We start from the raw sequence: 24,014 nt of genomic DNA, 5'->3' as shown, positions 1-24,014 counted from the left end.
TAGATATATGATGGCTAATATTTTACCTCTGCAATGTGGCTGCAGACACGATCTTAGGAAAGAACACACTGAGCGTGGAGAGGAATGGGGGATGGGGCAGGATGAGGAGAGGTCAGGGGAGGAATGGGGGTCTCCAGTTTCTGATGGATACCATACATTTACAGTACATTAACATTTCAGTAATTTAGCACTCTTATCCAGAGCGATTTACAGGAGCAATTAGGGTTAAGTGCCTTGCTCAAGGGCACATCAACAGGTTTTTCACCTAGTCGCTTGGGGATTCATCTCAGCGACCTTTCAGTGACTGGCCCAACATTCCTAACCGCTAGGCTAACTGCAGCCCATACAGGTGAAAAGGAACGAGGGTCTCACAAATGAAAACAGTATGTGTGTGTGCTGTGGGGATGTTAGCTTGTCCTGTAACAAAGTTGCAATGCCTGGTTGGGTCTTATATAAATATATGTCCTGTCACCTACTGTCTCCAGGGCAGACTAGAACAGCTTGGCACTGTCTGCCGCCTTACGCGGTTACTGTACACACACACACACACACACACACACACACACACACACACACACACACACACACACACACACACACACACACACACACACACACACACACACACACACACACACCCACGCGCGCACACACACAGGCACACGCACACACACACACACACACGCGCGCGCGCACACACACGCGCACACACACAGCAAGAATTCCGCACTGACGCACACACACACTTCAACCACATCCAGATCATATCCCACATATCACACACATTCCCAAACAACCTCAGATCGTATCCCTCATATCAGCTGCATCCAGTAAAAATGTACACGATGTTTGACCTACACGATCCATTAAAACTCCAATGCCAGTTGGAAACGTCCCCAGAGTTGGAACAGTCAACCACCACCAGTATCCAAGGCCTTAAATCTTCTCCTCAGAGGATCCAGTTCCATCTCAGTATGTAGTGCTACGCCAGATTTCAGCCGTGTGAATCAGCACTAACTGGGAGTATTACCCGGGCTCTGTGCATGATATCCCTTTCAACATTAACATTGGTCAATCGTGGGTACAGTTGGTACAGCTGGGGCACACGATTAACTTATTTTGAGTGCTGTGTGCTATCCCATAACTGGATTCAAAAGAAGTAGGAAGATTACTTGGTCTTCTCTAGCATAACCTTCAAAAACTAATTGGTTGTACCACAGTATTTGTTACTCCCCCCTTCCACTCCTCCGGAACTCACGCTTGTGACCCTGTGCAGAGTTCACAGCTCTCACTGAACAGCCATTGGCCAGTATCCAGGAAGAGGTTAGCAGGATCCACCAATCAATCACTCAGGCCTGAATGGGTATTCAGGAGAGGAGACAAGAAGGGTTAGGGTTGAGCCGGGGATGTTAACATGAAACTAGGGTTAGGGTTAAGCTTAGCCCGCTTTCAGGATAGGGAAATGAAGACTGCAAATCAGCTCCACCTGTTACTACTGCCAGCTATATTCACAGACACAGGTATGCACCCACGCACATCAACGCACACATACACACACACTTATCCATAAGCAGACAGATCACACAGGATATCAAGTGGACGATGGATGAGGCGAGTTGGAGTAGTGGTGATCTCCTTCTACTCTCCTTCTACTCTCTCCTAGCCCATGTTCCCAAAATACCCCAACCACATACACGTAAGCACACACACATGCACACACAGACACACGCACAGGTTTAGAATACTGTGTCATGTCTTTGTATCTGAAAGCCCTTGTCCCATTAACCCCAAGGTCATCCCTAGCTCCGCCCCTGGTCTCCTATTGTACCTCTATCTCCCTCGGCATGCTGGGTAAAGTAGTTTAACAATGTCAACAAGATAAGCCCAATGCAAACGTGCAGATAAGCAGTCAAAGACTGCTCTTAATGTCTGTGTTTTTTCAAGGCGTTGGTTGGATGAGAGGGTGAGTGGGGGGATGTAGTAGGAGATATTAAAAGTAAGCAGTGTGTGTGTTCTCTGTGTGTACCTGTGTGAGTGTGTGTGTTTGTGTGTGTGTGTGAGTGGGTGTGTATGTGTATGTTCAGACTGGCAGGCACACAGCTTCATATCTCTGTGTTTCCGCCATAAAGAGGTAAACCGCCCACACATCCAGCTCTGACAACAAAAGAGGATAAACACACACATACCACAGGATAATGTATGGATGTCAAACACACAGAAGTGGAACTAAACATACTGGCCAGTGGAGGCTCCTAAGCTCGGAAGTTCATTAATCTGATCCTCCTCAGTGAATTTCATTCATGTCAAACTTTTAAAACATTAAAAAAATGATCCTTTTCAGATTCAACTATACTAAATACAGTGTACTTGGAAAGTATTCAGACCCCTTGACTTTTTACACATTGTGTTACGTTACAGCCTTATTCTAAAATGTATTTAATAGTTTTTTTCCCTCATCAATCTACACACAATACCCCATAATGAAAAACTGAAATATCATGTTTACATACAGTACCAGTCAAATGTTTGGACACCTACTCATTCAAGGGTTTTTCTTTATCTGTACTATTTTCTACATTGTAGAATAATAGTGAAGACATCAAAACTATGAAATAACACATTGACCTTCAAAGCCGCAGAAATGTTATGGTCCCCTTCTCAGATCTGTGCCTCGACACAATGCTGTCTCGGAGCTCTACAGACAACTCCTTTGACCTAATGGCTTAGTTTTTGCTATGATATGCACTGTATTGTGTGTAGATCGATGAGGATTTTTAAAAATATAATCAATTTTAAAATAAGGCTGTAACATAACAAAATGTGGAAAAAAGTGAAGGGGTCTGAATACTTTCCAAATTCACTTTTTTTGCAATGAAGGTCTACAGTAGCCTCAACAGCACTCTGTGCGGTAGCACCATGGTGTAGCCGGAGGACAGCTAGCTTCCGTCCTCCTCTGGGTACGTTGACTTCAATAAAAAAACTAGGAGGCTCATGGTTTTCACCCCCTTCCGTAGACTTACACAGTAATTATGACAACATCCGGAGGATGTCCTCCAACCTATCAGAGCTCTTGCAGCATGAACTGACATGTTGTCCACCCAAAGGATCAAAGGATCAGAGAATGAATCTAGTAATGAAAGCTATAGCTTTACTACTGAAAGCTATAGCTAGCTAGCACTGCAGTGCATAAAATGTGGTGAGTAGTTGACTCAAAGAGAGCGAAAGACAACAGTTGAACAGTTTTGAACAAATGAATTTCTTCCCAAATGAAGGAGAAGCAAGAGTGAGATAGAGAGATTGTCAGTTTTTTTCACTTTCAGTTTCACTTACTTAGCTAGAAAATGCAGCTAACTAGTTTAGCCTACTGAAACACCCTGATCAAACAGAGAAATGCTATGTTAACTAGCTGGCTATGACTATCCAACACAATACTGTCACTCTTCCAAGTCAAGGTAAGGTAAGGTAACTAATTTATTGCCACCGGGGCCGCCGGTGTAAGTGCTAAACTGCTTACTGACGGTACACTGTAACGTTACTGCATGATTGTAGCGGGTTTACTAATGTGTTAGTTCTATTTGCTATGTTGACTAAAAAACGAAATCGTCCTCCCTCATCTTAAATGGCACAGACCACCACTGGTACTGACAATGATCATTAGGACAGTCACTCAGGAAAGGAATGATTCAACTTTTCCAGTTTTAACCAGTCAAAAACACACCATAGGGGGCAGCACAGAAGCCATTTTGAATTTAAGAGAAGATCAACATTCCCCAAATTCTGACCTAAAACATTACAGAGGAAAACAAAAGTGACCTTAGATCAGTGTTGAGATCCTCTACTCGTCGTCTGTAAGTTGCCATGAACCGACTACAGTAACATGAGGCTTTAGGCAGGGTATGGCAGTAATCCATGTGACAAAGGATACTGTCAAAATGTAATAAACGGTATGAATGTATCATGGGAAGTATCAAATAATATAATTCTCAAAGATATACACTTTGTCCTAGAAACTCTATACACTACAGGGGATTGTATAGGCATTACACTCACCCACACTGCGTGCTGCACACACACCAACGTGCACACACGACACACACAGGTTTTAAATGAGGGTGTTCTTGCATGGGTAATGTGATATGGCTGCATTGTAGTCTTAATGGTTCTGTTCCGTTTGTATTATTCTAAATACCTAACCCACCTGTGCTGCCTGAAAAGTCTACCAGTAAACCACACTGTACTGCGCGCACACACACGCACACCATAGCTCTATCACTCTCACTCTTTCACTCAAACATTTCAGTTTCCTTTTCCCCTGCTTATTTTTCTTTCTGTTTCCTTCTTTCTGCACCTAACAGTGGATTGTGAAGGAATTTTAACTTCTAAACTAGATCCAGGTACTTGTATATGTACTATAAAAATCAATTTAAAAACTTTGCTGATATCATTTTTAGTGATTTTTTTAATGAAACGCAACACAAAGGCAATAAAATTAAGATAAATAACTTTTCTTTTTTTTTTTTTTTTTTTTTTTTTTTTACACAGGGGAAATATTTTAGTCATGTTTCCAACAATGACCGAGACAAATGTTACAAAGTATATATCAACCCTACAAAGTCAATTGTTTCCAGTGGGCCTCCAAAACAGGTTGCACAAGGATGATGTCACTTTACCCAATGTGATGTTTAGAACTGAATCCAGTGTTTCTTTAAGAAAATACAGCTTTTAAAAAATTGTTTCAAGACCTACAAAAAGTAACATAATATGGATGTTCACATTAGATTTCTTTTAAAGCTTTTGCTTCGCAGTGTAACAGCAACAATGTTTTAAAAAGTCCATGTACGTCGCAAACGAAAAGGCATTAATGCTGTCCTTGTAAAAACCTCAACACTGAAAACACAGTCATCCCAGGCTTGCATAACAGTCAGGAAAAAGACAATGGCAAAATACAAATATTAAAAACAGAAAGAGACATTTTTGGCAATGCAGGAACAAGATTAAGCACAATTTTGATTTGATCTTTTTTCTAAATATATATTACCCTCTTTTGATTGGCTCTGATTGTCCTTTACTTTCATGTGATGTCATATACGGTTGTCATGGAGCCTTCAAGTGCAACAGCCGGGCAATGTGCAGAAAGAAAACGTTGCTCCCATGGCAACATGGTGGTGAAGTGATGTTCTATGCCAACAGGTATGAGGGAACACAGGTATTTTACTTCAATATGATTGCAGGATCCCGGAATTTTGATTAGATTGAATATTTTCATATTTGTATATTTCTTCATATTGTATTCTAATGTGATCAAGCGTAAACATAGATGCGCTTTGGTTTTGTTTTTTTGAGGCCAGATAAATACCTACATAGATCTCCTCTAGGAATATAATATAGATATAGAACATCTAGAACTCTCCGGTCTAGATCTTTAAGGATCAGCAAATAGAAGAAACTCGGTTTCTGTCCAGTATTTCTATTTCTGTTAAACCCCCTCAGGAGAATAAGCACATAACAATAGACACAATAAAAACATATATGAAAAATATACAAAACAGACCAATGATGATGTCGACACAAAAAGCCTTTTCCACTTTTCTTATAAAAACATCCCCTTCCATCCCAAGTCACCAAATCCACCCTAATCCCAAAAATGGGACTTGAACCCTTCCCTTGTAGCATATTTACAGCTTTACCCCTCATGGCCCCCATACCATCCCATCCCCACCACATACTCAGTGCAGGAAGAGAGGACTAAAACTTTCTCCTCCCTAAGCCAAAAGAACAACTCAAAGAAAAATATTGGAAAAATAACACAACCTAAAGAGAAACAAAGAGGGATATATTTCTCTCTTCAAGTATATTATATATGTATACTATGTACAGTTTAATCATAACGTCTTTATACATAATGCTGTACAACACACAGAGATAGACAAATAATTAAGCTGTACATCTATGCACCTGAATAGGAGGATATGAGAGGTATTGAAGTGTATGGCTTGACTGGAGAAATAATCATCCTTTTTGTCTTTTTTTTGTCTAGAGAAGAAGCTGTTAGTAAATCGATCTATATATTAATTAATATTTATAGATTTACGTTTAGTAGGTTTACTTTCTGAGTGTTAAAGACATTGAGGGCTTTCCATGGTGAGGTCTAGACTAGAGACCAATGCACGCACGCACAGACAAGCAAACACACACGCTAAAGCACTATTTACTCTGAGCTCTTCAAGTACCAAATGCATCCATTACAACCACTCAGCACACAAACGCACTCATACTCTCACTCTCACACACACACACTTCAGAACTACAGTGTTTTTGGTCCTGTTGGGATTTCTCAATCCTGCCGTTGTTCATTTATCATCAGACCAGTGTGGGCACCAGAAAGACCATTAAACCCAGAAGGGGGAGAGAACAGTCTCTGCTCTCCTCTCCTCTCCTTACGCTCTCTCTCTCTCTCCCAGTCTCTTTCGTGTATTTTATATAACCAGATCTATAGGCTGAGAAGTGAAAACAACATTCTCACTTACAGCAACAACCTGGTGAGAGTCTCTCTTTGTCAGACTGCCTAAGAGTCAGTCTATGACAGTCTTTGACTCTATGACAGACTGTAAAACAACTATTGGAGACAGAGTGTAGAGTGGGCACTGTTTGTCTTTGTTTTAGGTCAGTAGAGTACTGAAGTTCCTCTTCAGGTCAGATGACTCCCGTGCTGATAATATAATCCACTGCGGTCCAAAGTGCTGTTATCCCTGTTGGAGTTTGGGATCGTCCACACCCAAATAAGACCAAGAACCAAGATCCAGAACCAGCAAGAACTAGAACCAGAACAAGGAAGATCCTCCTTTCTGGACTCTCTAGTTCTGGACAGAACCATGCTTCACTGACACCAGCGCCAGTAGCTCGGTCCAGCCCTATGAGATGAGGTAGCCATCTTGAAGGCTTTGTTTTGTTTACACTCCATAGTTGTTGCTAGGGGACGATGGCCACGCCTTCGGCGCTGACTAGCTGGCCTGTGGTTGGTTCATAGGTTCCGGCCAGGTAGAACAGGTCCTGAGCTCCGCCCCCTGACTTGCGTCTGCGAATCAGGTGCTCGTACTCGGCACGGTTGACCACCTGACAGCGGTGTGAGATGGTCTGGACGTCATTCTCATCCTCGTGGCTTGATTGGTACAAAGCATGCTGGGTAGAGGGGGGATAAATTGAAAATCAAAATATAAAAAAAGAGCCACTTCCTTAATCGCATGGAGAAATATATTTCATTTGATTATTTGTTGATGATTTGATCAAAAAGTTGATCAAGTTGTTGAATGATTATCCATCGTACCTTTCCGTCGTGGTGCCTCTTCCCCAGGCGTGTTTCCTCGGGATGGTAGAACCACTTGACCCTGACCACCATGCTGGAGGACCACGACTCCCAGAGGCTCTCCACTCGCCCCACATAGGGCAGCTGGGGCCGACCGGGGGACAGGAATACAGCACAGTCCCCCACATGCACCGTCTCACCACCACGTACGATCGCCTTGTAGAACAACTTACGGGCCTTACCCTTCAGACCACGCCTCTGTAGGGAGAGAAAGAGGGGGGACGTTAGGAGGAAGTCCAGGTAAGAACATGGAACCAAACTTCTATGATGGCAAAATGGTTATGGCCAGATCCTTTAAAGCAGTGGTACTAAAACCTTTTCAGCAAGAATCATGTTTTTTTTTGCCAGAACTTCTGGGACCCCACCCCACCCCAAATCTAATGACAAAACCTTAAAATTGGTCAACTTTGATTTTCACATCAACAAATAACCTTAAATTCATTACATTTTCAGCTCTCCTATCAAAATTAAGAACCCAAAAATTACAAAATAATTTTTTTTTAAATACAATACAATTTTCAATAACGTTTGTCGCATAAATTAATATAAATCTGTACTCTTAATTTTGAGTTCCCCCTCAAAATGTAAATATTTTAAAATTTGGCGACACCACTGCAATTCCTCCCGACCCCGACTTTGAATAGCACTGCTTCAGAGTATTTACAGGGCCCTGGTTTTTCTGTAGCTTGTATCTATAATGTGACCCGTTTCAAGAAGCTAGGCGTATGTCGCACATCACTACTTCACAGGAGAGGCATTTGAACGTTTTCTAAATTCATTTTTATCAAAATGAGTTTTTGGGTAGAAATGCCTTCTGGAACATGTGAACTTTCATGTGCCTTAATAACAAACTTGCATGCAATCTGTAAATGTGAATACAATTGTTAAATTACGAGCCTAGTTAGTTTAGTGACAGAAAAAGACAGGAACCTTCCCGCTAGCCATGATTGTCTGAGATGTATGTAGCACGTAAATGTAAATAATCCCTGCTTCCGCTGCTTTTTTGAAAGATATAACGTTAGCCATGGAGAGCTACAAAAGTGTTGCTACTGCTTTCAACAACATTGCTGCCCAGAATTTAGCAGGAGCTATCAACAAAGATCAGTTGGAAAGAGTTGTGATGGAATACTTTTGCACACGGTCAGTGTGAACCGGAGTGACTTGACACAACAATGGGCCTAACAAGCTGTAGCTACAAGCCAAATGGAACAGACACTCTGCCATGAAGCATTCCTCCATGTATACGGGTACATGTTCAGATATCATAAGTTTCTCATTTTGTCAGAAAGTAGTTAACATTGCAAGTTAAAGCATACTGTTAGCTAGCTAGCGATCATTAGCTTGCTGGTATGATCTACATAGTAATATTATTTCATACCTCAGTAATCTAGTTATAGCCTAGCTCGCTAACATTGAACCTAGTTGGTTAGCTTTAGCTACTTGCAGATTCATACTCCAGCATGTCATGCTTGGTGGCTAGCTAAGACAATCCGTTTGTACTGTAGCTATGGGTTGGGATTATAGTTAATTGTTTAGCTAGAAAGCTACATGTATAATCAAAAGACTCCACTTCGCAAAACAATGATTACATGACCCATGACCCACACCCCCAGCCAGGTGTGTCTGGGGGTGATTACGGTCATCTATTGTATTTCCTGAACATCTAGACAATAGTGACCATCCACATAGCTAGATGTCGTTATAGGATTTATTTCACACTACCCATCAATTGAGACAAGTGTCTGGGTAAGCATCATCTAATAATTATAAAATCATTTATGAAATATTTTTATCTGAAAGTCAGATTAGGATACAGGCCAAGAACTAGACAAAGTGTATTTTTACCTGGTGTTTTCCCTTATTGTAGGCTACTGCTTAAACCACTTTTAGTCTTGAAATCAATGGTTGTTTACTACACTACCTTACTCACCCTGTTTAGCACATGGCCTCACATGTGAATCCTTAAAGAGATGGGTGGGGCTAAGGCTTAAGAGGGTGTGAACGATGCTGAATAGGTGTAGACAAAGAAGAGCTCTCCAGTAGACCCCAATGTAAAAAACACAATTGAACAATTTAATGACGGTAGGCCGTCATTGTAAATAAGAATTTGTTCTTTTTTTACCCAATTTCATGGTATCCAATTGTTTAGTAGCTACTATCTTGTCTCATTGCTACAAGTCCCGTACAGGCTCAGGAGAGACAACGGTTGAAAGTCATGTGTCCTCCGATACACAACCCAACCAAGCCGCACTGCTTCTTAACACACCGCCATCCAACCCGGAAGCCAGCCGCACCAATGTGTCAGAGGAAACACTGTGCACCTGGCAACCTTGGTTAGCTCACAGGAGTCTCTGGTGTGCAATGAGACAAGGATTTCCCTACCGGCCAAACCCTCCCTAACCTAGACGACGCTAGGCCAATTGTGCATCGCCCCACGGACATCCCGGTCACGACCGGTTACGACAGAGCCTGGGCGCGAACCCAGAGTCTCTGGTGGCACAGCTGGCGCTGCAGTACAGTGCCCTTAACCATTGCGCCCTTAACCATTGCGCCATAAGAATTTGTTCTTAACTGACTTGCCTAGTTAAATAAAGGTTAAATTTAAAAAAGTCAAATGTAAAATGTTGCCATGTAATACCGAATCGAGGCAGTCGGGCACAAATGTAGTGATCTTACTCAAAAAGTCAATTTAATAAGACCTTGCTCAATAAATCTATTTCAGACTGTGTTAACCATCAAGCCTCCCACATACCAGGTTACAGGACAGGTTATAATGGCCTCTACTTTGACTCTGTGTGTCTCACCTGCGTGGGGTTTCCAGACCACTTCCACAGCTGGCGACCCGGCAGGAGGGCGGACATATTGGGATGGGGGTCCGGTGACAACATCCTCTGCCTCTTGGCTGCTGGGTGGTCCTTGGGAGGTTTGGGCTGGGAGGCTGGGGTGTTGGGGGTCGAAGTGTGTGTGTTGGGAATCGCAATGTGTGTATTGGAGCCGGAACCATCTCTCCTCTTGGTTTGGTTTTTGGCTGCGCTACTGCTACTATTAGTCCTTCCCTTTGATGTGTACACTTTCCTGTCCTCTCCTCTGTCACTTCCTCTCACCTTTGAACCTCCGGTGATGGTCATGGCTGCCTTGGCAACATAGGCGTGTGGTTGGGCAGAGGCTGAGGAGGCGGCGTTAGGTTTGGGGTTAGTGGAGGGGTCAGGGGTTAAGCGGTTAGAGGTCAAGCTCTGCCTGTGTTTGTGTTTCTGCTGCTGGAGCAGCGCTCTGTGGAGAAGGAGGGATGAAGACCCTTCTTCATCTGAGGAGTAGGAGGAGTCATTGTCGGAAGAACAGAGGGAGGAGGAAGAGAGGGAGCCGGAGGAGGAAGAAGAGGAGGAGGACGAGGAGCAGACGGAGAGACGGGAGAGGAAACGTCCCGCACCTGCTGCTGCTGCTCTCCTCTGAGCTACGTCTTCATCTCCATCATCATCATCATCCTCATCCAGCTCAGAGTAAGAGCTGGGGCAGTCGCTGGGGCAGTCCAGAGCTCCAAACTCTCCCCCCAGACCCCCTAAACCAGATGAGGGGAGCCCTTTTCTGAGGGCTGGAGCCCCCTTCAGGAGCAGCTCAGACCTGGACACTCCACTCTCTCCTCCTCCTTTCTTCCTGTCCTTCACTACCAGAGCAGGGTGGATGTACCTCAGGGGTGCACCCGCCACCCCTGCAGAGGGACCCTTGTGCCCCCTGCCACCCCCCAGACGCAGCAGAGCTTTCCCATTCTTGGTTTTGGGTGACGTCACGCCCTCGTGATCCAGCTTCACCAGGAACTGTTTTCTGTCTCTGTCACTCGACTTCCTGTTGGAGGGTGCTGTTGTCATGGTGACAGAGTCCCTCAGCCCCAGAGGCATAACCGGGGTTACAGGCCGTTGGGTTCCGGTACCGAAGGCTCCAGCGTAACCGTTGGCGATGCTACTGAAGGAGTCGATCTCGAATGGGGAACGGAAGATGCCCTTGAGGGGAGCAGGAGGGGCAAAGGGGTGTGTGGCGGGGCGGTGGAACACCCCCAAGTCTCGCTGGTGACCCCCTCGGTGGGTTTTACGAGACGTCCCGTTGAACAGGAAGAAGTCCACTGGAAGTCTCTTTGCTGGCCAGCTTAACGAGGAAGTGTTACCACTGGTTACACTCTCTGATGTTGTTGAGGAACTATTGGCCCCTGGCTTGACCTTTTTGGGTCGTCCTACTGGAAGAAGAAACAGAATAAAGAGAAAGGGTGAGAGTGAGAAAGAAAGGTAGACAGCGAGAGAGAGACTTATAAACAAGATTGATCAACCTAACCTTCCTTTAAAGCAGGTAAGTCAATGAGAACAAATTCTTCGTAGCCATAAATAACAGCCTTTACTGTAGAGCTGGAGGCAACTTGTCACATTTAGTCTGTGTTGAGTTATGAGAATGCTGTTTGACTGGAGGGCATTCAGACCAGTGACAGTTGGAACAGTGATGACGTTAGACATGAGGGGGGTTCCATTGAGAAGGAAGAAGTGTTGAGATAAAATCATATTATATATGTGTATTATACATGAGTAATGCTGGTCTGAATAGTAAGTTGGCCAGGCGGGCCTATGAAGCAGTTTGTCTTGGGGCTACAGTGACTGATTGGGGCTGGGATGGTGAGTGATGAGATGACTGATGACTGGTTGTCTATGCTATCTATCTCACTGGTGCTGTAAGCCACAATTTTAAACAAATGGGAGGAACTGGCACCATCTACACGGAAGAAAAATATAAACGCAACACACAACAACTGAAAATATTTTACTGAGTAACAATTTATATATACGAAAATGAGTCATTTTAAATAAATTAATTGGGCCCTAATCTTTGGATTTCACATGATTGGAAATACAGATCTACTGGTCACAGATACTTAAGAAAAAACGTAAGGGCGTGGATTGGAAAACCAGTCAGTAGCTGGTGTTACCACCTGCCTCATGCAGTGTGACACATCTCCTTCGCATAGAGTTGATCAGGCTGTTGATTGTGGTCTGTGGAATGTTGTCCCACTCCTCTTCAATTGCTGTGCGAAGTTGCTGGATATTGGTGGAAACTGGAATACTCTGTCGTACAAGTCGATCCAGAGCATCCCAAACATGCTCAATGGGTGACATGTCTGGTGAGTATGCAGGCCATGGAAGAACTGGGACATTTTCAGCTTCCAGTCCGTAGCTTATGCCTGCCCATACATACCGTAACCCCACCAACACCATGGGGCACTCTGTTCACAACGTTGACATTAGTAAACTGCTCGCCCACAATGCCATACATGCATGCTGTCTGTCATCTGCTCGGTACAGTTGAAACCGTGATTCATCGGTGAAGAGCACACCTCTCTAGCGTGCCTAGTGGCCATCAAAGGTGAGCATTTGTCCACTGAAGTTGGTTATGACGCCAAACTGCAGTCAGGTCAAGACCCTGGTGAGGACACAGATGAGCTTCTCGGTTTCTGACAGTCTGTGTAGAAATGAATTTGTTGTGCAAATTCATAGTTTCATCAGCTGTCCAGGTGGCTGGTCTCAGACGATCCCACAGGTGAAGAAGCCAGATGTGGAGGTCCTGGGCTGGCGTGGTTACACGTGGTCTGCGATTGTAAGGCCCTTTGAACATACTGCCAAACTCTCTAACAACGACTTTGGAAGCAGCTTATGATTGAGAAATGAACATTCAATTATCTGGCAACAGCTCTGGTGGACATTCCTGCAGTCAGCAGGCCAATTGCACACTCCCTTAAAACTTGAGACATCTGTTGCATAGTGTTGTATGACAAAACTGCACATTTTAGAGTTGCCTGTTATTGTCCCCAGCACAAGGTGCACCTGTGTAACGATCATGCTGTTGAATCAGCTTCTTGATATGCCACACCTGTCAAGTGGATGGATTATCTTGGCAAAGGAGAAATGCTCACTAGCAGGGATGTAGATACATTTGTGAACAAAATTTGAGAGGACTAAGCTTTTTGTGCATATGGAACATTTCTGGGATGTTTTATTTCAGCTCATGAAACATGGGACCAACACTACATGTAGCGTTTCTGTTTTTGTTCAGTGTAATACCATGGAATTATGCTCTGAGCCCTTACCTGGTCTCCGCTCCTGGCTCCTCCCTCCTGTCTCCCCATTGGTTGGTCTCTCTGTGGGCTTGTCTGTACTGTCCTGGGTGGAGCTTCTGCGACCACAACGACCAGGTGAGAGCAGGGCTGGAGATGGCTCCGCACCTGAGAGAGAGAGAGAGAGAGAGAGAGAGAGAGAGAGAGAGAGAGAGAGAGAGAGAGAGAGAGAGAGAGAGAGAGAGAGAGAGAGAGAGAGAGAGAGAGAGAGAGAGAGAGTGTGACAGGGAGAGTTTATTTGTTAGCCATTCTTTCTTTTTTTCCCCTAATTGTCTTATGATTTAATTAAATGTATCGACCGAAGATTACACAATACAACAGCAGTAGTGTTGTACTTGAATACATGATTATATGTACTATTACTTTTACTACTGAAATTAACTGTATTTCATTATCCTTGCATTGTACTGTATTTACTGAAATGCTGTACCACTATACTGCTTTGGCAATATTTACAAATTGTACTTCATGCCAATAAAGCAATCTTTATTAGACGGGAGGGAGGTCGGACAAAAAATACTTAAGGAGTGAAGCTGGATTGAATGTTGACAGACTCCAGTTTTCTCCAGACCATGTATTTACACTCCAGGAATGTGTATATATATGAATATATGAGAGAGAGAGAGAGAGAGAGAGAGAGAGAGAGAGAGAGAGAGAGAGAGAGAGAGAGAGAGAGAGAGAGAGAGAGAGAGAGAGAGAGAGAGAGAGAGAGAGAGAGAGAGAGAGAGAGAGGGAGAGAGAAGTGTACTCACAGTGTATCTGATAACCTGGGGGTAGCAGGCGTATGTTGGGCAGAGAGATTCTTCCTCTGTCTCCGTCATCAAACTCCACCATCACACTGCCCTCCTTCTCCTCCTCTCCCAGACCCCCTCTGTGGACGTATCCAGGGTAGAGGCAGCGGGAGCGTTCGCTCCAGTAGGCACAAACACGCATCCCGGCAGTCAAGATGGCTTCCGTCTGCGGCCGCACATCCAACACCGCTTCCTCTAATAGCTGTTCTAGAGAGTAGATCCTTGGTCTGTTCCCCCTCTCCCCCTCAATCACAACACGGAATCTAGGAGAGAGAGAGAGAGCGAGACGGAGAGAGAGAAAGAGAGAGAGTCAGAGAGACAGAGATTGTATTAAATGTATTACAAGCCAGTCAGCCAGTCCTTTACATCAACATGTCTATTGGTGATTAAGCAGGCCATATCAGTAGGTATCAGTAGGTGTCAGTGCCTTACATGTCAGGCAGGTCCAGAGTGTGTAGTCGAGCAGCATACAGCAGCTCATCCTCCTTAGATATCAACACCTTCAGACCATCCACCAGCATCTCCCTGCTCAGCACACAGTTAAGCACTGCTGCAGAGAGAGAGGGAGGCAGAATAGAGAGCGAGAAAGAACGAGAGAGACAGAAATATGAACATTTAGACTGGTTTGTGACCCTGTGGTGTGTGTGTGTGTGTGTGTGTGTGTGTGTGTGTGTGTGTGTGTGTGTGTGTGTGTGTGTGTGTGTGTGTGTGTGTGTGTGTGTGTGTGTGTGTGTGTGTGTTCTCACCTGGTGCTCTGTGTGTGTGAGATATATGCTCCATGTCTTCCTCCTCCCCCTCGGAGAAGCTACTCTCCTCGTCCAATCGGAATCCTTCATCAGCCGCAAAGCTCTCCAGCAGCCGGCTCACTGCACGCCCTTTAGCCTGCGACAGGAAATTACATCATTAGACTATATACATCTTTAAACTCCTAAACCAGTGGTCGCCCTCCCATGTTCCTGGATAGCTACAGAGTGTGCAGGCTTTTGTTCCATCGCAGCACTATTTTACCTTTATTTAACCTGGTAGGCCAGTTGAGAACAACTTCTCATTTACAACTGCGACCTGGCCAATATAAAGCAAAGCAGTGCGACAAAAACAACAACACAGAGTTACACATAAACAAACCTACAGTCAATAACACAATAGAATAATCTATGTCCAGTGTGTGCAAATGTAGTAAGGTTAGGGAGTTAAGGCAATAAATAGGCCATAGAGTAATTACAATTTTAGCAATTAACACAGGAGTGATAGATGATGATGATGATGTGCAAGTAGAGATACTGGGGCAAAAGAGCAAGAGAAAAAATAACAATATGGGGATGAAGTAGTTGGGTGTGCTATTTACAGATTGGATGTGTACAGGTACAGTGATCTGTAAGCTGCTCCGACAGCTGATGCTTAAAGTTAGAGAGGTAGATATAAGTCTCCAGCTTCGGTGATTTTGCAATTCGTTCCAGTCATTGGCAGCAGAGAACTGGAAGGAAAGGCAGCCAAAGAGGTGTTGGCTTTGGGAATGACCAATGAGATATACCTGCTGGAGCGTGTGCTACGGGTGGGTGTTGCTATGGTGACCAGTGACCTGAGATAAGGCGGGGCTTTACCTAGCAAAAACTTATAGATGACCTGGAGCCAGTGGGTTTGGCGACGAATATGTAGTGAGGGTCAGCCAACGAGAGCATACAGGTCGTAGTGGTGGGCAGTATATGGGGCTTTGGTGACAAAACGGATGGCACTGTGACATCCAGTTTGCTGAATAGAGTGTTGGAGGCTATTTTGAAAATGACATCGCCAGAAGTCAAGGATCGGTAGGTCAGTTTTACGAGGGTATGTTTGGCAGCATGAGTGAAGGAGGCTTTGTTGCGAAATAGGAATCCGATTCTAGATTTAATTTTGGATTGGAGATGCTTAAGTGAGTCTGGAAGAGTTTACAGCCTAACCAGACACCTAGGTATTTGTAGTTGTCCACATATTCTAAGTCAGAACCGTCCAGAGTAGTGATGCTAGTCGGTCGGGCAGGTGCGGGCAACAATCGGTTGAAGAGCATGCATTTAGTTTTACTTGCATTTAAAAGAAGATGGAGGCTACCGATGGAGTGTTGTATGGCGTTGAAGCTCGTTTGGAGCTTTGTTAACACAGTGTCCAACGAAGGGCCAGATATAGACATAATGGTGTTGACTGCGTAGAGGTGGATCAGAGACTCACCAGCAGCAAGAGCGACATCATTGATATATACAGAGAAAAGAGTCGGCCCGAGAATTGAACCCTGTGGCACCCCCATAGAGACTGCCTGAGGTCCGGACGACAGGCCCTCCGATTTGACACACTGAACTCTATCAGAGAAGTAGTTGGTGAACCAGGCGAGGCAGTCATTCGAAAAAGTTTGAAAAAGTCTTTCGAAAAAGTTAAAATGCTTATTAAAATGATCGATTATAATAAATTCATTGCTCATCGATTAATTTGGTATTTTAGTGCAGGCCTAGAACAAAAGCATGCACACCCTGTAACCTCTGCCATTTACTGCTGTCAGAACTACCCCTGTCCACCAAACACACACAAACACCTTTTCACCGACACACACACGCCCGCCCAAAACACACACACACACACACACACACACACACACACACACACACACACACACACACACACACACACACACACACACACACACACACACACACACACACACACACACACACACACACACACACACACACCAGCCCCTGTACTATTCCGGTTTAAGCTGGTTTCCTAATGATGACTGATAATGGAGCTGTAAAATCAGCCTGTTCAACAGGTTTCTGCCTGTATCTGGGCTTTCCAAAGAAAGGACCATATATTACTGCTTGAAAGATGTGTGTGTAAGGGTGTGTGTGTGTGTGTGTGTGTGTGTGTGTGTGTGTGTGTGTGTGTGTGTGTGTGTGTGTGTGTGTGTGTGTGTGTGTGTGTGTGTGTGTGTGTGTGTGTGTGTGTGTGTGTGTGTGTGGGTGGGTGTTTTCCACATGAAGGGACAATATATTACAGTGACAGAGGTTTCATCACCAGAGGGTATGGAATATTACTCACCTCTCTAGGTTGGTGTGTGTGGAAATTGTGTGTATGTGCACATGAACGGGTATATGTATTTAGTACGCGTGCGCGCATGTGTGTGAGTTTAGTAAGTATGTGTGTGTAGATTGGGGTTTTTGTTCTGTGCTGTTTGCTTAGAGTCATGTGTTTGTCACATTCCCTCCGTATGACTATGATAAGATCAGTCAGAGGCAACCACCTCAGGGCTGTTCTCACCAAAACACACACAAACGACATCACACTTATTCAGCAGTCATATATCTCACCAGCTGACAGATTCACGGTTGTTTAAAACTGATCAGCTCATGCAGGTTGGTAATAATAAGATAAGTCATGCGGTAGCTTCTGACTTAAATTCGCCAAAGCACATTTATATCACCTTTTCAGTTACATTATGTACATTTTCCCCATTCCTCCATGCCCACTCATCGTCTCTCTTCTACTCTACCTGTTGTTCCTGCTCAGGACTCCAACTGCCATTTCCTGTTTCACACTGCCTCTTTTTGTTTGCCCCTATCCCTCCTTCTCTCATGACCCCCCTCCCCCTCCACCCATGTTGACCCCCATCCCCACCTGTTTCTTCCTGCTCTTCCTGCCCCTGGTGGTTTCCTCTCTCTGGGTCTCAGTCTCCAGCCAGCAGCCTCTCCTCTGGAACAACCAAACAGGTCAGGACAGGTTAGCATTATAGACAATGATCATAATCACCATGTAGCTAGAGAGAAACCGTAACACGTGCATTTTAACAGTCTCAAGTAGTTGAGGGAGATTTTAACAGAGGAAGCAGTTTTTGATTAACCTAGAGACCCACAGTCCCTCCCCCCAGGTCCTCTCATTCCCCCTCCTCACCTGTCCCAGAATGCTTTGGGGTTCTGAGCTCTTCATCTCGGCCTCCGCCATAGGTCCCTGGACGCCCCTGCTGTCCTCGAGGCTGTTGCCCACTGATGAGGCCCTCCAGTTAGGTACAGGTCCTCTCCTTGCCCCCTGTGGCTCCTGGAGCTCTGGGCGTCTCCGGTCTGCAGTAGCAGGACGTGGCGTGCAGGGGGCTCCTCTCATCCTCAGCTCCGCACTGGGCAGGCTTGCATCATCACCTTGCCTCTCCTTCTTGCTCCTGGCTTTCTGATTGGCTTGAAGCTTAGCGGCTGGGCCAATCGCAGCAGTGTGCATTGGCGTGTCTTTGGAGGATGGTGGCGTCGTCTTGACGTCATTGGTTCCTTTGTCGCTGTCATAGCTCCCCTCATCTTCCTCCTCTGTGGAAGTAAGGGATCAATAAAATCGATTAGAAACTGACTGGAGATCAGTTGTGACACAACCATCTCAAGCTCAGGCTCTAGTGAAAGACAGTGTAGAGAAGCTACAGTGGGGTCCAAAATTATTGACACCCTTGATAAAGATGAGCAGAAATGACTGTATAAAATAAATAAAACAAATACTGAGATATATTGTATGTTCCATTTTTGGGGGGTAAAATATTGTCTTTTATACTAATACAATTGCTCAGAGAAAGAGATTTTGTTTAACAAGTAATAAATGTTTCTCTCAAAAAGGAAGGGGTAAAAATGATTGACCTCACCTTCCAAGGATAACGGCACTGAGCCTTTTTCTAGAAGGTTTTATGAGTTGAAGAACACATTGGGAGGGATCTTTGACCAGTCCTCCATACAGAATCCTTTAAGAACCTTGATGTCCTTAGTCCTCTTCAATTCAAACCGCAGGTTTTCAATGGGTTTCAAGTACGAAGACAGATGGCCATTGCAAAATGTTGATTTTGTGGTCATTGAACCATTTCTTTGTGTATTTTGTTGTGTGCTCGGGGTTATTGTCTTGCTGGAAGATTCACTTGTGGCCAAGTTTCAGCCTCCTGGCGGCAAACAGGTTTATGACTAAAATATCCTGGTACTGTAAAGTTCATGATGCCGGTGACCTTTACAAGGGCCACAGGACCAGTTGAAGCAAAATAGCCCCATAACATCAAAGTTCCACCACCATATTTTACTGTATGTATGGGGTTATTTTCTTCTCATGCTTTCTCACCTGGACACCCAAACCCACCACTGGTGGCCAAATACCTCTATTTTCATGTCACCCATCAAATGTACACCTGGAGTTTGCTAAACAGCATTGGCACTTGGATTGGAACTGGTGCTTTGGTCAGATGATATGAAAATAGAGCTATTTGGCCACGCACACCAGTGTGGGTTTGGTGTCAAAATGAGAATGCATGAGCAGAAAATAACCTCTAGGTATTGAAAGATTGAAAGGTATTGAAAACAGTGGTGCCAATAAACAAACAAAAAGTATCACTTGTTAAACAAAGTCTCTTTCTCTGAGCAGTTATATTAGTATAAAATAATATAACTTCCCAATTTTTTTACCATATAATATATCGCGGTATTTGAACTATTTATTTTATACAGTCATTTTTGCGGTCAAGGAAACCCAATGGCTATCTCTCTTTCTCATGCACAGACAAGCATCAGCACACACACACGTACTGTACACGCAAATAATCACGCAGGCACCCATGCAAACACGCAATCACACATGCACATACACACACACACAGATCAGATCTTTATTGGCAGCTGTGGGTGGCTGACTGGGGGTCGTGTCGGGTGTCGACACGTTGCTGACACACTTGTCACTTACTCAGTGTTCTCGTCAACACTCTCTCACACAAACACACATCGCAAACACTTCGCTGCCTGCGAGGGGACAGGCAGATAGTGGCAAAAACACACACACACAGGACCTAATCAACTGACAGACATTGGGACACTTCACTTTATTTCTATGAAATGTTCATTTGAGATTATTGAGGAAAGGGGGACATTGTGTCTCTACTGGTTGGATTGAGGGGGTGCAGGGGGGTGTGACATTCTAAAAGAGGCGATAGCGAGGTTCACGTTACAGCGCGGGTTTGGGGGCCGCATGCCAGTGGGCAGCCGTTAACGGTTTTAATGGTGTGACAGACGAGCCGGGAAGTGAGGGGAGGCCACCGTGATGGGAGACATCTCACTCACTGACACACACTCTCACACACACTCACACATTCACACACACTCACACACACAGCTGGGAGACATCTCATTGAGAAGTAACTCACCCTGGCCGGAGGTCTCGCTATTGCCCTTCCCTTCGTTCACTTCCTGGTTCGCAGAGTCCTCGCCCGCTCTGCGGAGGACTCTGGTCGATGGTCCGCCTTGTTTGACCTTTGGCCGACCTCTCCTCCTCCTCCTCACCCCCTGATTGGGCGCCCAGTCCTGCTGGGCACTGGATGTATTGGCTGCTGGGTGGACATGGAGACATGGGTGTGTTAGTGTCAGGGAGTGTATGAGGTACAAGGTCTACATGTGTGTGTGTGCCTGTGTGTATGTGTACATACATGTGTGCATGTGTGGAGTGCATGTGTGTGTTTTACCTTTGTCACTCTCTCTGCAGTTTGCGTGGGCTCCAGGTCTGGGGTCCACTCTGTGGCGATGCATGCCCCCTGATGGGGCACCTCTCTGGGCCACAGCCTTCTGCTTCAGCTGGGTCACCCTCCGTGCTAGTCTGGAGCTCAGGCTGGGACGACCTCTCCTCCTCTTGAGGAAGCCATGATTGGTCATCCTCTTCCTCCGCTTCTCTCCATCCCCTTCTGCTTCCTCATCCTCCGCCCTAAAACAAATGAAGAAGAGAGAGAGAAGGATTTTATAAAAGGGGGAAAGATGGGGAGGTGCAAACAGAAAGGCTAAAGAAGATCAAAGAAAAGGTAACAGGTCATGTCTTTCTGCTCTCCCTCTCTCTCCCTCTCTCGATCTCTCCCTCTCTCTCTCTCCCGATCTCTCTCACTCTCTCCCTCTCCCTCTCTCTTTCTCCCGATCTCTCTCTCCCTCTCTCTCTCTCTCTCTCTCTCTCTCTCTCTCTCTCTCTCTCTCTCTCTCTCCCCCTCTCTCGATCTCTCCCTCTCTCTCTCTCCCGATCTCTCTCTCTCTCTCTCCCTCTCCCTCTCTCTTTCTCCCGATCTCTCTCTCCCCCTCTCTCTCTCTCTCTCTCTCTCCCTTCTCTCTGGCCTTTGATGAGTACAGAGGGGGGAGGGGTTATTTTCCCGTACGGAGGCTGTTTGGAAGAGGAAGCATTCTGTCGGTAAACTCTGAAATATCCAAGAGGAGTGTGAATATGAGACCCTGCTGAATCACACCAAGAAAGTGGGAGATATAGCTGGCGAGACAGCTACTGAAGAAAAACAGAGCGCGAGAGAGAGAGGGGGATGGGGAGAGTTGGAGGGAGCAAAAGAGAGAGAGCTAACAAAAGAGAGCACACAGAGCGAGAGCATGAGAAAGCGAGAGAGAGAGAGAGAGGGAGAGGCGAGGCGAGGCAGTCTCAGGGGAGTCTGTCCATTGACCTGCGCTCCAGGGCTGGATCGATAAACACTAACCTCTATTGAACACCACTCTTCTCTCTACCCCTTTTCTCTCTCTCTTCATCTCCTCTCTCTCTTTCTCCCCAGTCTCTCTCTTTCTCTTTCTGTCTCCGTTTCTCTCTCTTTATCTCTCAAAGTGCACACACACACACACACACACACACACACACACACACACACACACACACACACACACACACACACACACACACACACACACACACACACACACACACACACACACACACACACTGCTGTGAGCAGCTGGTGTCTGAGGCAGGTGAATCCTATATTCCCACAGAGTGCTCAGCATCTCCCATCAAGAAAAAGAGAGGGAGGGAGGAGGGAGGTAGATTTGGGGAAGGAGCGGAGTAAAGGGAGAAGGGAGGGAGAGGAGAGGAAAAGAGAGGGAGATTTTAGAGGATAAAGTAGGGAATGAGTGGAGGAAAGGATGAGCAGGAAAAAGAGGAGGGGAAGATAGGATTTGTAATGTGAAACCTGAGAGAAATATGAGGTGGTCTAGTTGGTCATTTCAGACAAATATAAAAATTTTCTGCTGAAGTTAAGATCTACAGAGAAGCCATCCACTGGGCACAGGCGTCGATTTAACGCCTATTCCAAGTTAGTTCAACGTAATTTCATTATAATTACTTGGAAACAATGTTGATTCAACCAGTGTGTTCCCAGTGGGCAGCTTCCTGAAAACTCCTAAACTGCCCCTAACAAACTCCCACGTCCCCCATACCCATCCCCCACATCAACCCTCCATGGCCCAGCCTTAACCTGTCTGTCACCATCACCCCTTACCACTCCTTTCAACCTTTGACCTTTTGACCTCCAGTCAGCCCTAAGCCCCAGCGTTAGCCCTCTGTCAGTGTGCAACAGCAGTCAGTTGATGTAGAGTCACGAAAATCCACAGAGAATAGTGATTGGAGAAAAAAATTGGTACAGTTACATATCGGGATATTATTTTTGACGATATATCGCATCATATCGTTTTGACAATATTGCAATATTATTTTTGTGCTGGTTGGCTCTACCTGCACCAAAATTCCAGTATTTTTCCTTCATAGCTTGTTTTCCATCTTCTTTTTAAATATAGCTTGCCAGCTTGTAGTTCTAAAAATCAGAAATTAGTTACATCTTGTTTGTTCAGCTCTTCCTATGGGAAAATTAATGAGAAAAGAATAGAGTTTTGGGATAAACAACGAAAATACGGTCTGAGGTTAACACAGGCTTATGAGATCGTCTACGTTTTGCTCTATGAGATATTATCAGTCAGTTAACATAACCTTTATGAATAGGAAGCCTTTATGTGCTTGTTTTGATCACGTAAATTCTTCAAAAAGTGACGTAGCTGATGAAGATTATCTCATAGAATAAAACATATAAGATCTGCTAAGCCTGTGTTTACCACAGACCTTATTTTCGGCGTTTATCCAAAAACCCTACAAAAACTCCATTCATCTTCCCATAGGCTTTGTCCAACGAACCATGGCGGAGTTAGTGCCTACAAAAAGACGCCATTACTATTGCTCTCTATAGGGAGACAATTTGTTTTCAGCACTTTTATTTCCATGACTGACCAAAACTAGTTTTCTCATGGCTCTCTCTCATCCCTCTGCAGCAGACATATAGTGAGCAATATGTTTGGAACATCAAATCGCAATAAAATCACGCATAGAATCACAATGCATATCGTAATAGCACCAAAGTATCGAGATAATATCATAACGTGAGGTCCCAGTCCTAACAGAGTATTAAATTACAATAACAACACCCTTCCCCCCTTTCCTCTCTCCAACACCTCTGTCAACAAGTACTGCCACCAACAGACCAGTCGAGACATTTCTACCTCTTGCAGCTCTCACCCCTCCCTCCCTCTCTGAGATGAAGGAATAAACTATTGATATCACGCTCATTAATTAAGACAAAAAAATACATCCTGTCACATACCAGCCAGCTCCAGTAATTAAACAAATATGTGTGTGTGTGTCGTCTATGCATTTATCTGTGTAGTATGTAAAATCATGCAATGTGTGTGTGTGTGTGTGTGTGTGTGTGTGTGTGTGTGTGTGTGTGTGTGTGTGTGTGTGTGTGTGTGTGTGTGTGTGTGTGTGTGTGTGTGTGTGTGTGTGTGTGTTTTGTCATTTTTCATTAGTTCGTTGTAATCAGTGTGGTAACCGTGATAAACCTTGAGTTTGTTTAATCAGTTTATCAGAGCGAGGGGAACACGCACTATCAGAG

General features: G+C 44.8%; 1 protein-coding gene across 1 annotated transcript in view; it reads right to left on the bottom strand.

Annotated features, from left to right (window-relative positions):
* Window positions 1–4,441: 4,441 nt before the first annotated feature.
* LOC118402905 (BAH and coiled-coil domain-containing protein 1) overlaps window positions 4,442–24,014 on the bottom strand; it is a 79,535-nt gene continuing 59,962 nt past the window's right edge. The window contains 11 exon segments of the mRNA XM_052478045.1: window positions 4,442–7,179; window positions 7,325–7,561; window positions 10,168–11,588; window positions 13,482–13,616; window positions 14,261–14,562; window positions 14,732–14,849; window positions 15,046–15,181; window positions 17,942–18,016; window positions 18,215–18,615; window positions 20,472–20,654; window positions 20,787–21,022. Coding sequence (XP_052334005.1) covers window positions 6,970–7,179; window positions 7,325–7,561; window positions 10,168–11,588; window positions 13,482–13,616; window positions 14,261–14,562; window positions 14,732–14,849; window positions 15,046–15,181; window positions 17,942–18,016; window positions 18,215–18,615; window positions 20,472–20,654; window positions 20,787–21,022 — 3,454 coding nt within the window. The 3' untranslated portion in view covers window positions 4,442–6,969.

Source organism: Oncorhynchus keta, chromosome 24 (genome assembly GCF_023373465.1).
Source record: "Oncorhynchus keta strain PuntledgeMale-10-30-2019 chromosome 24, Oket_V2, whole genome shotgun sequence".
NCBI classification, from domain to species: Eukaryota; Metazoa; Chordata; class Actinopteri; order Salmoniformes; family Salmonidae; genus Oncorhynchus; species Oncorhynchus keta.
Note: the sequence above shows the minus strand (reverse complement) of the source record. Positions and strands in the feature narration are given on the sequence as shown.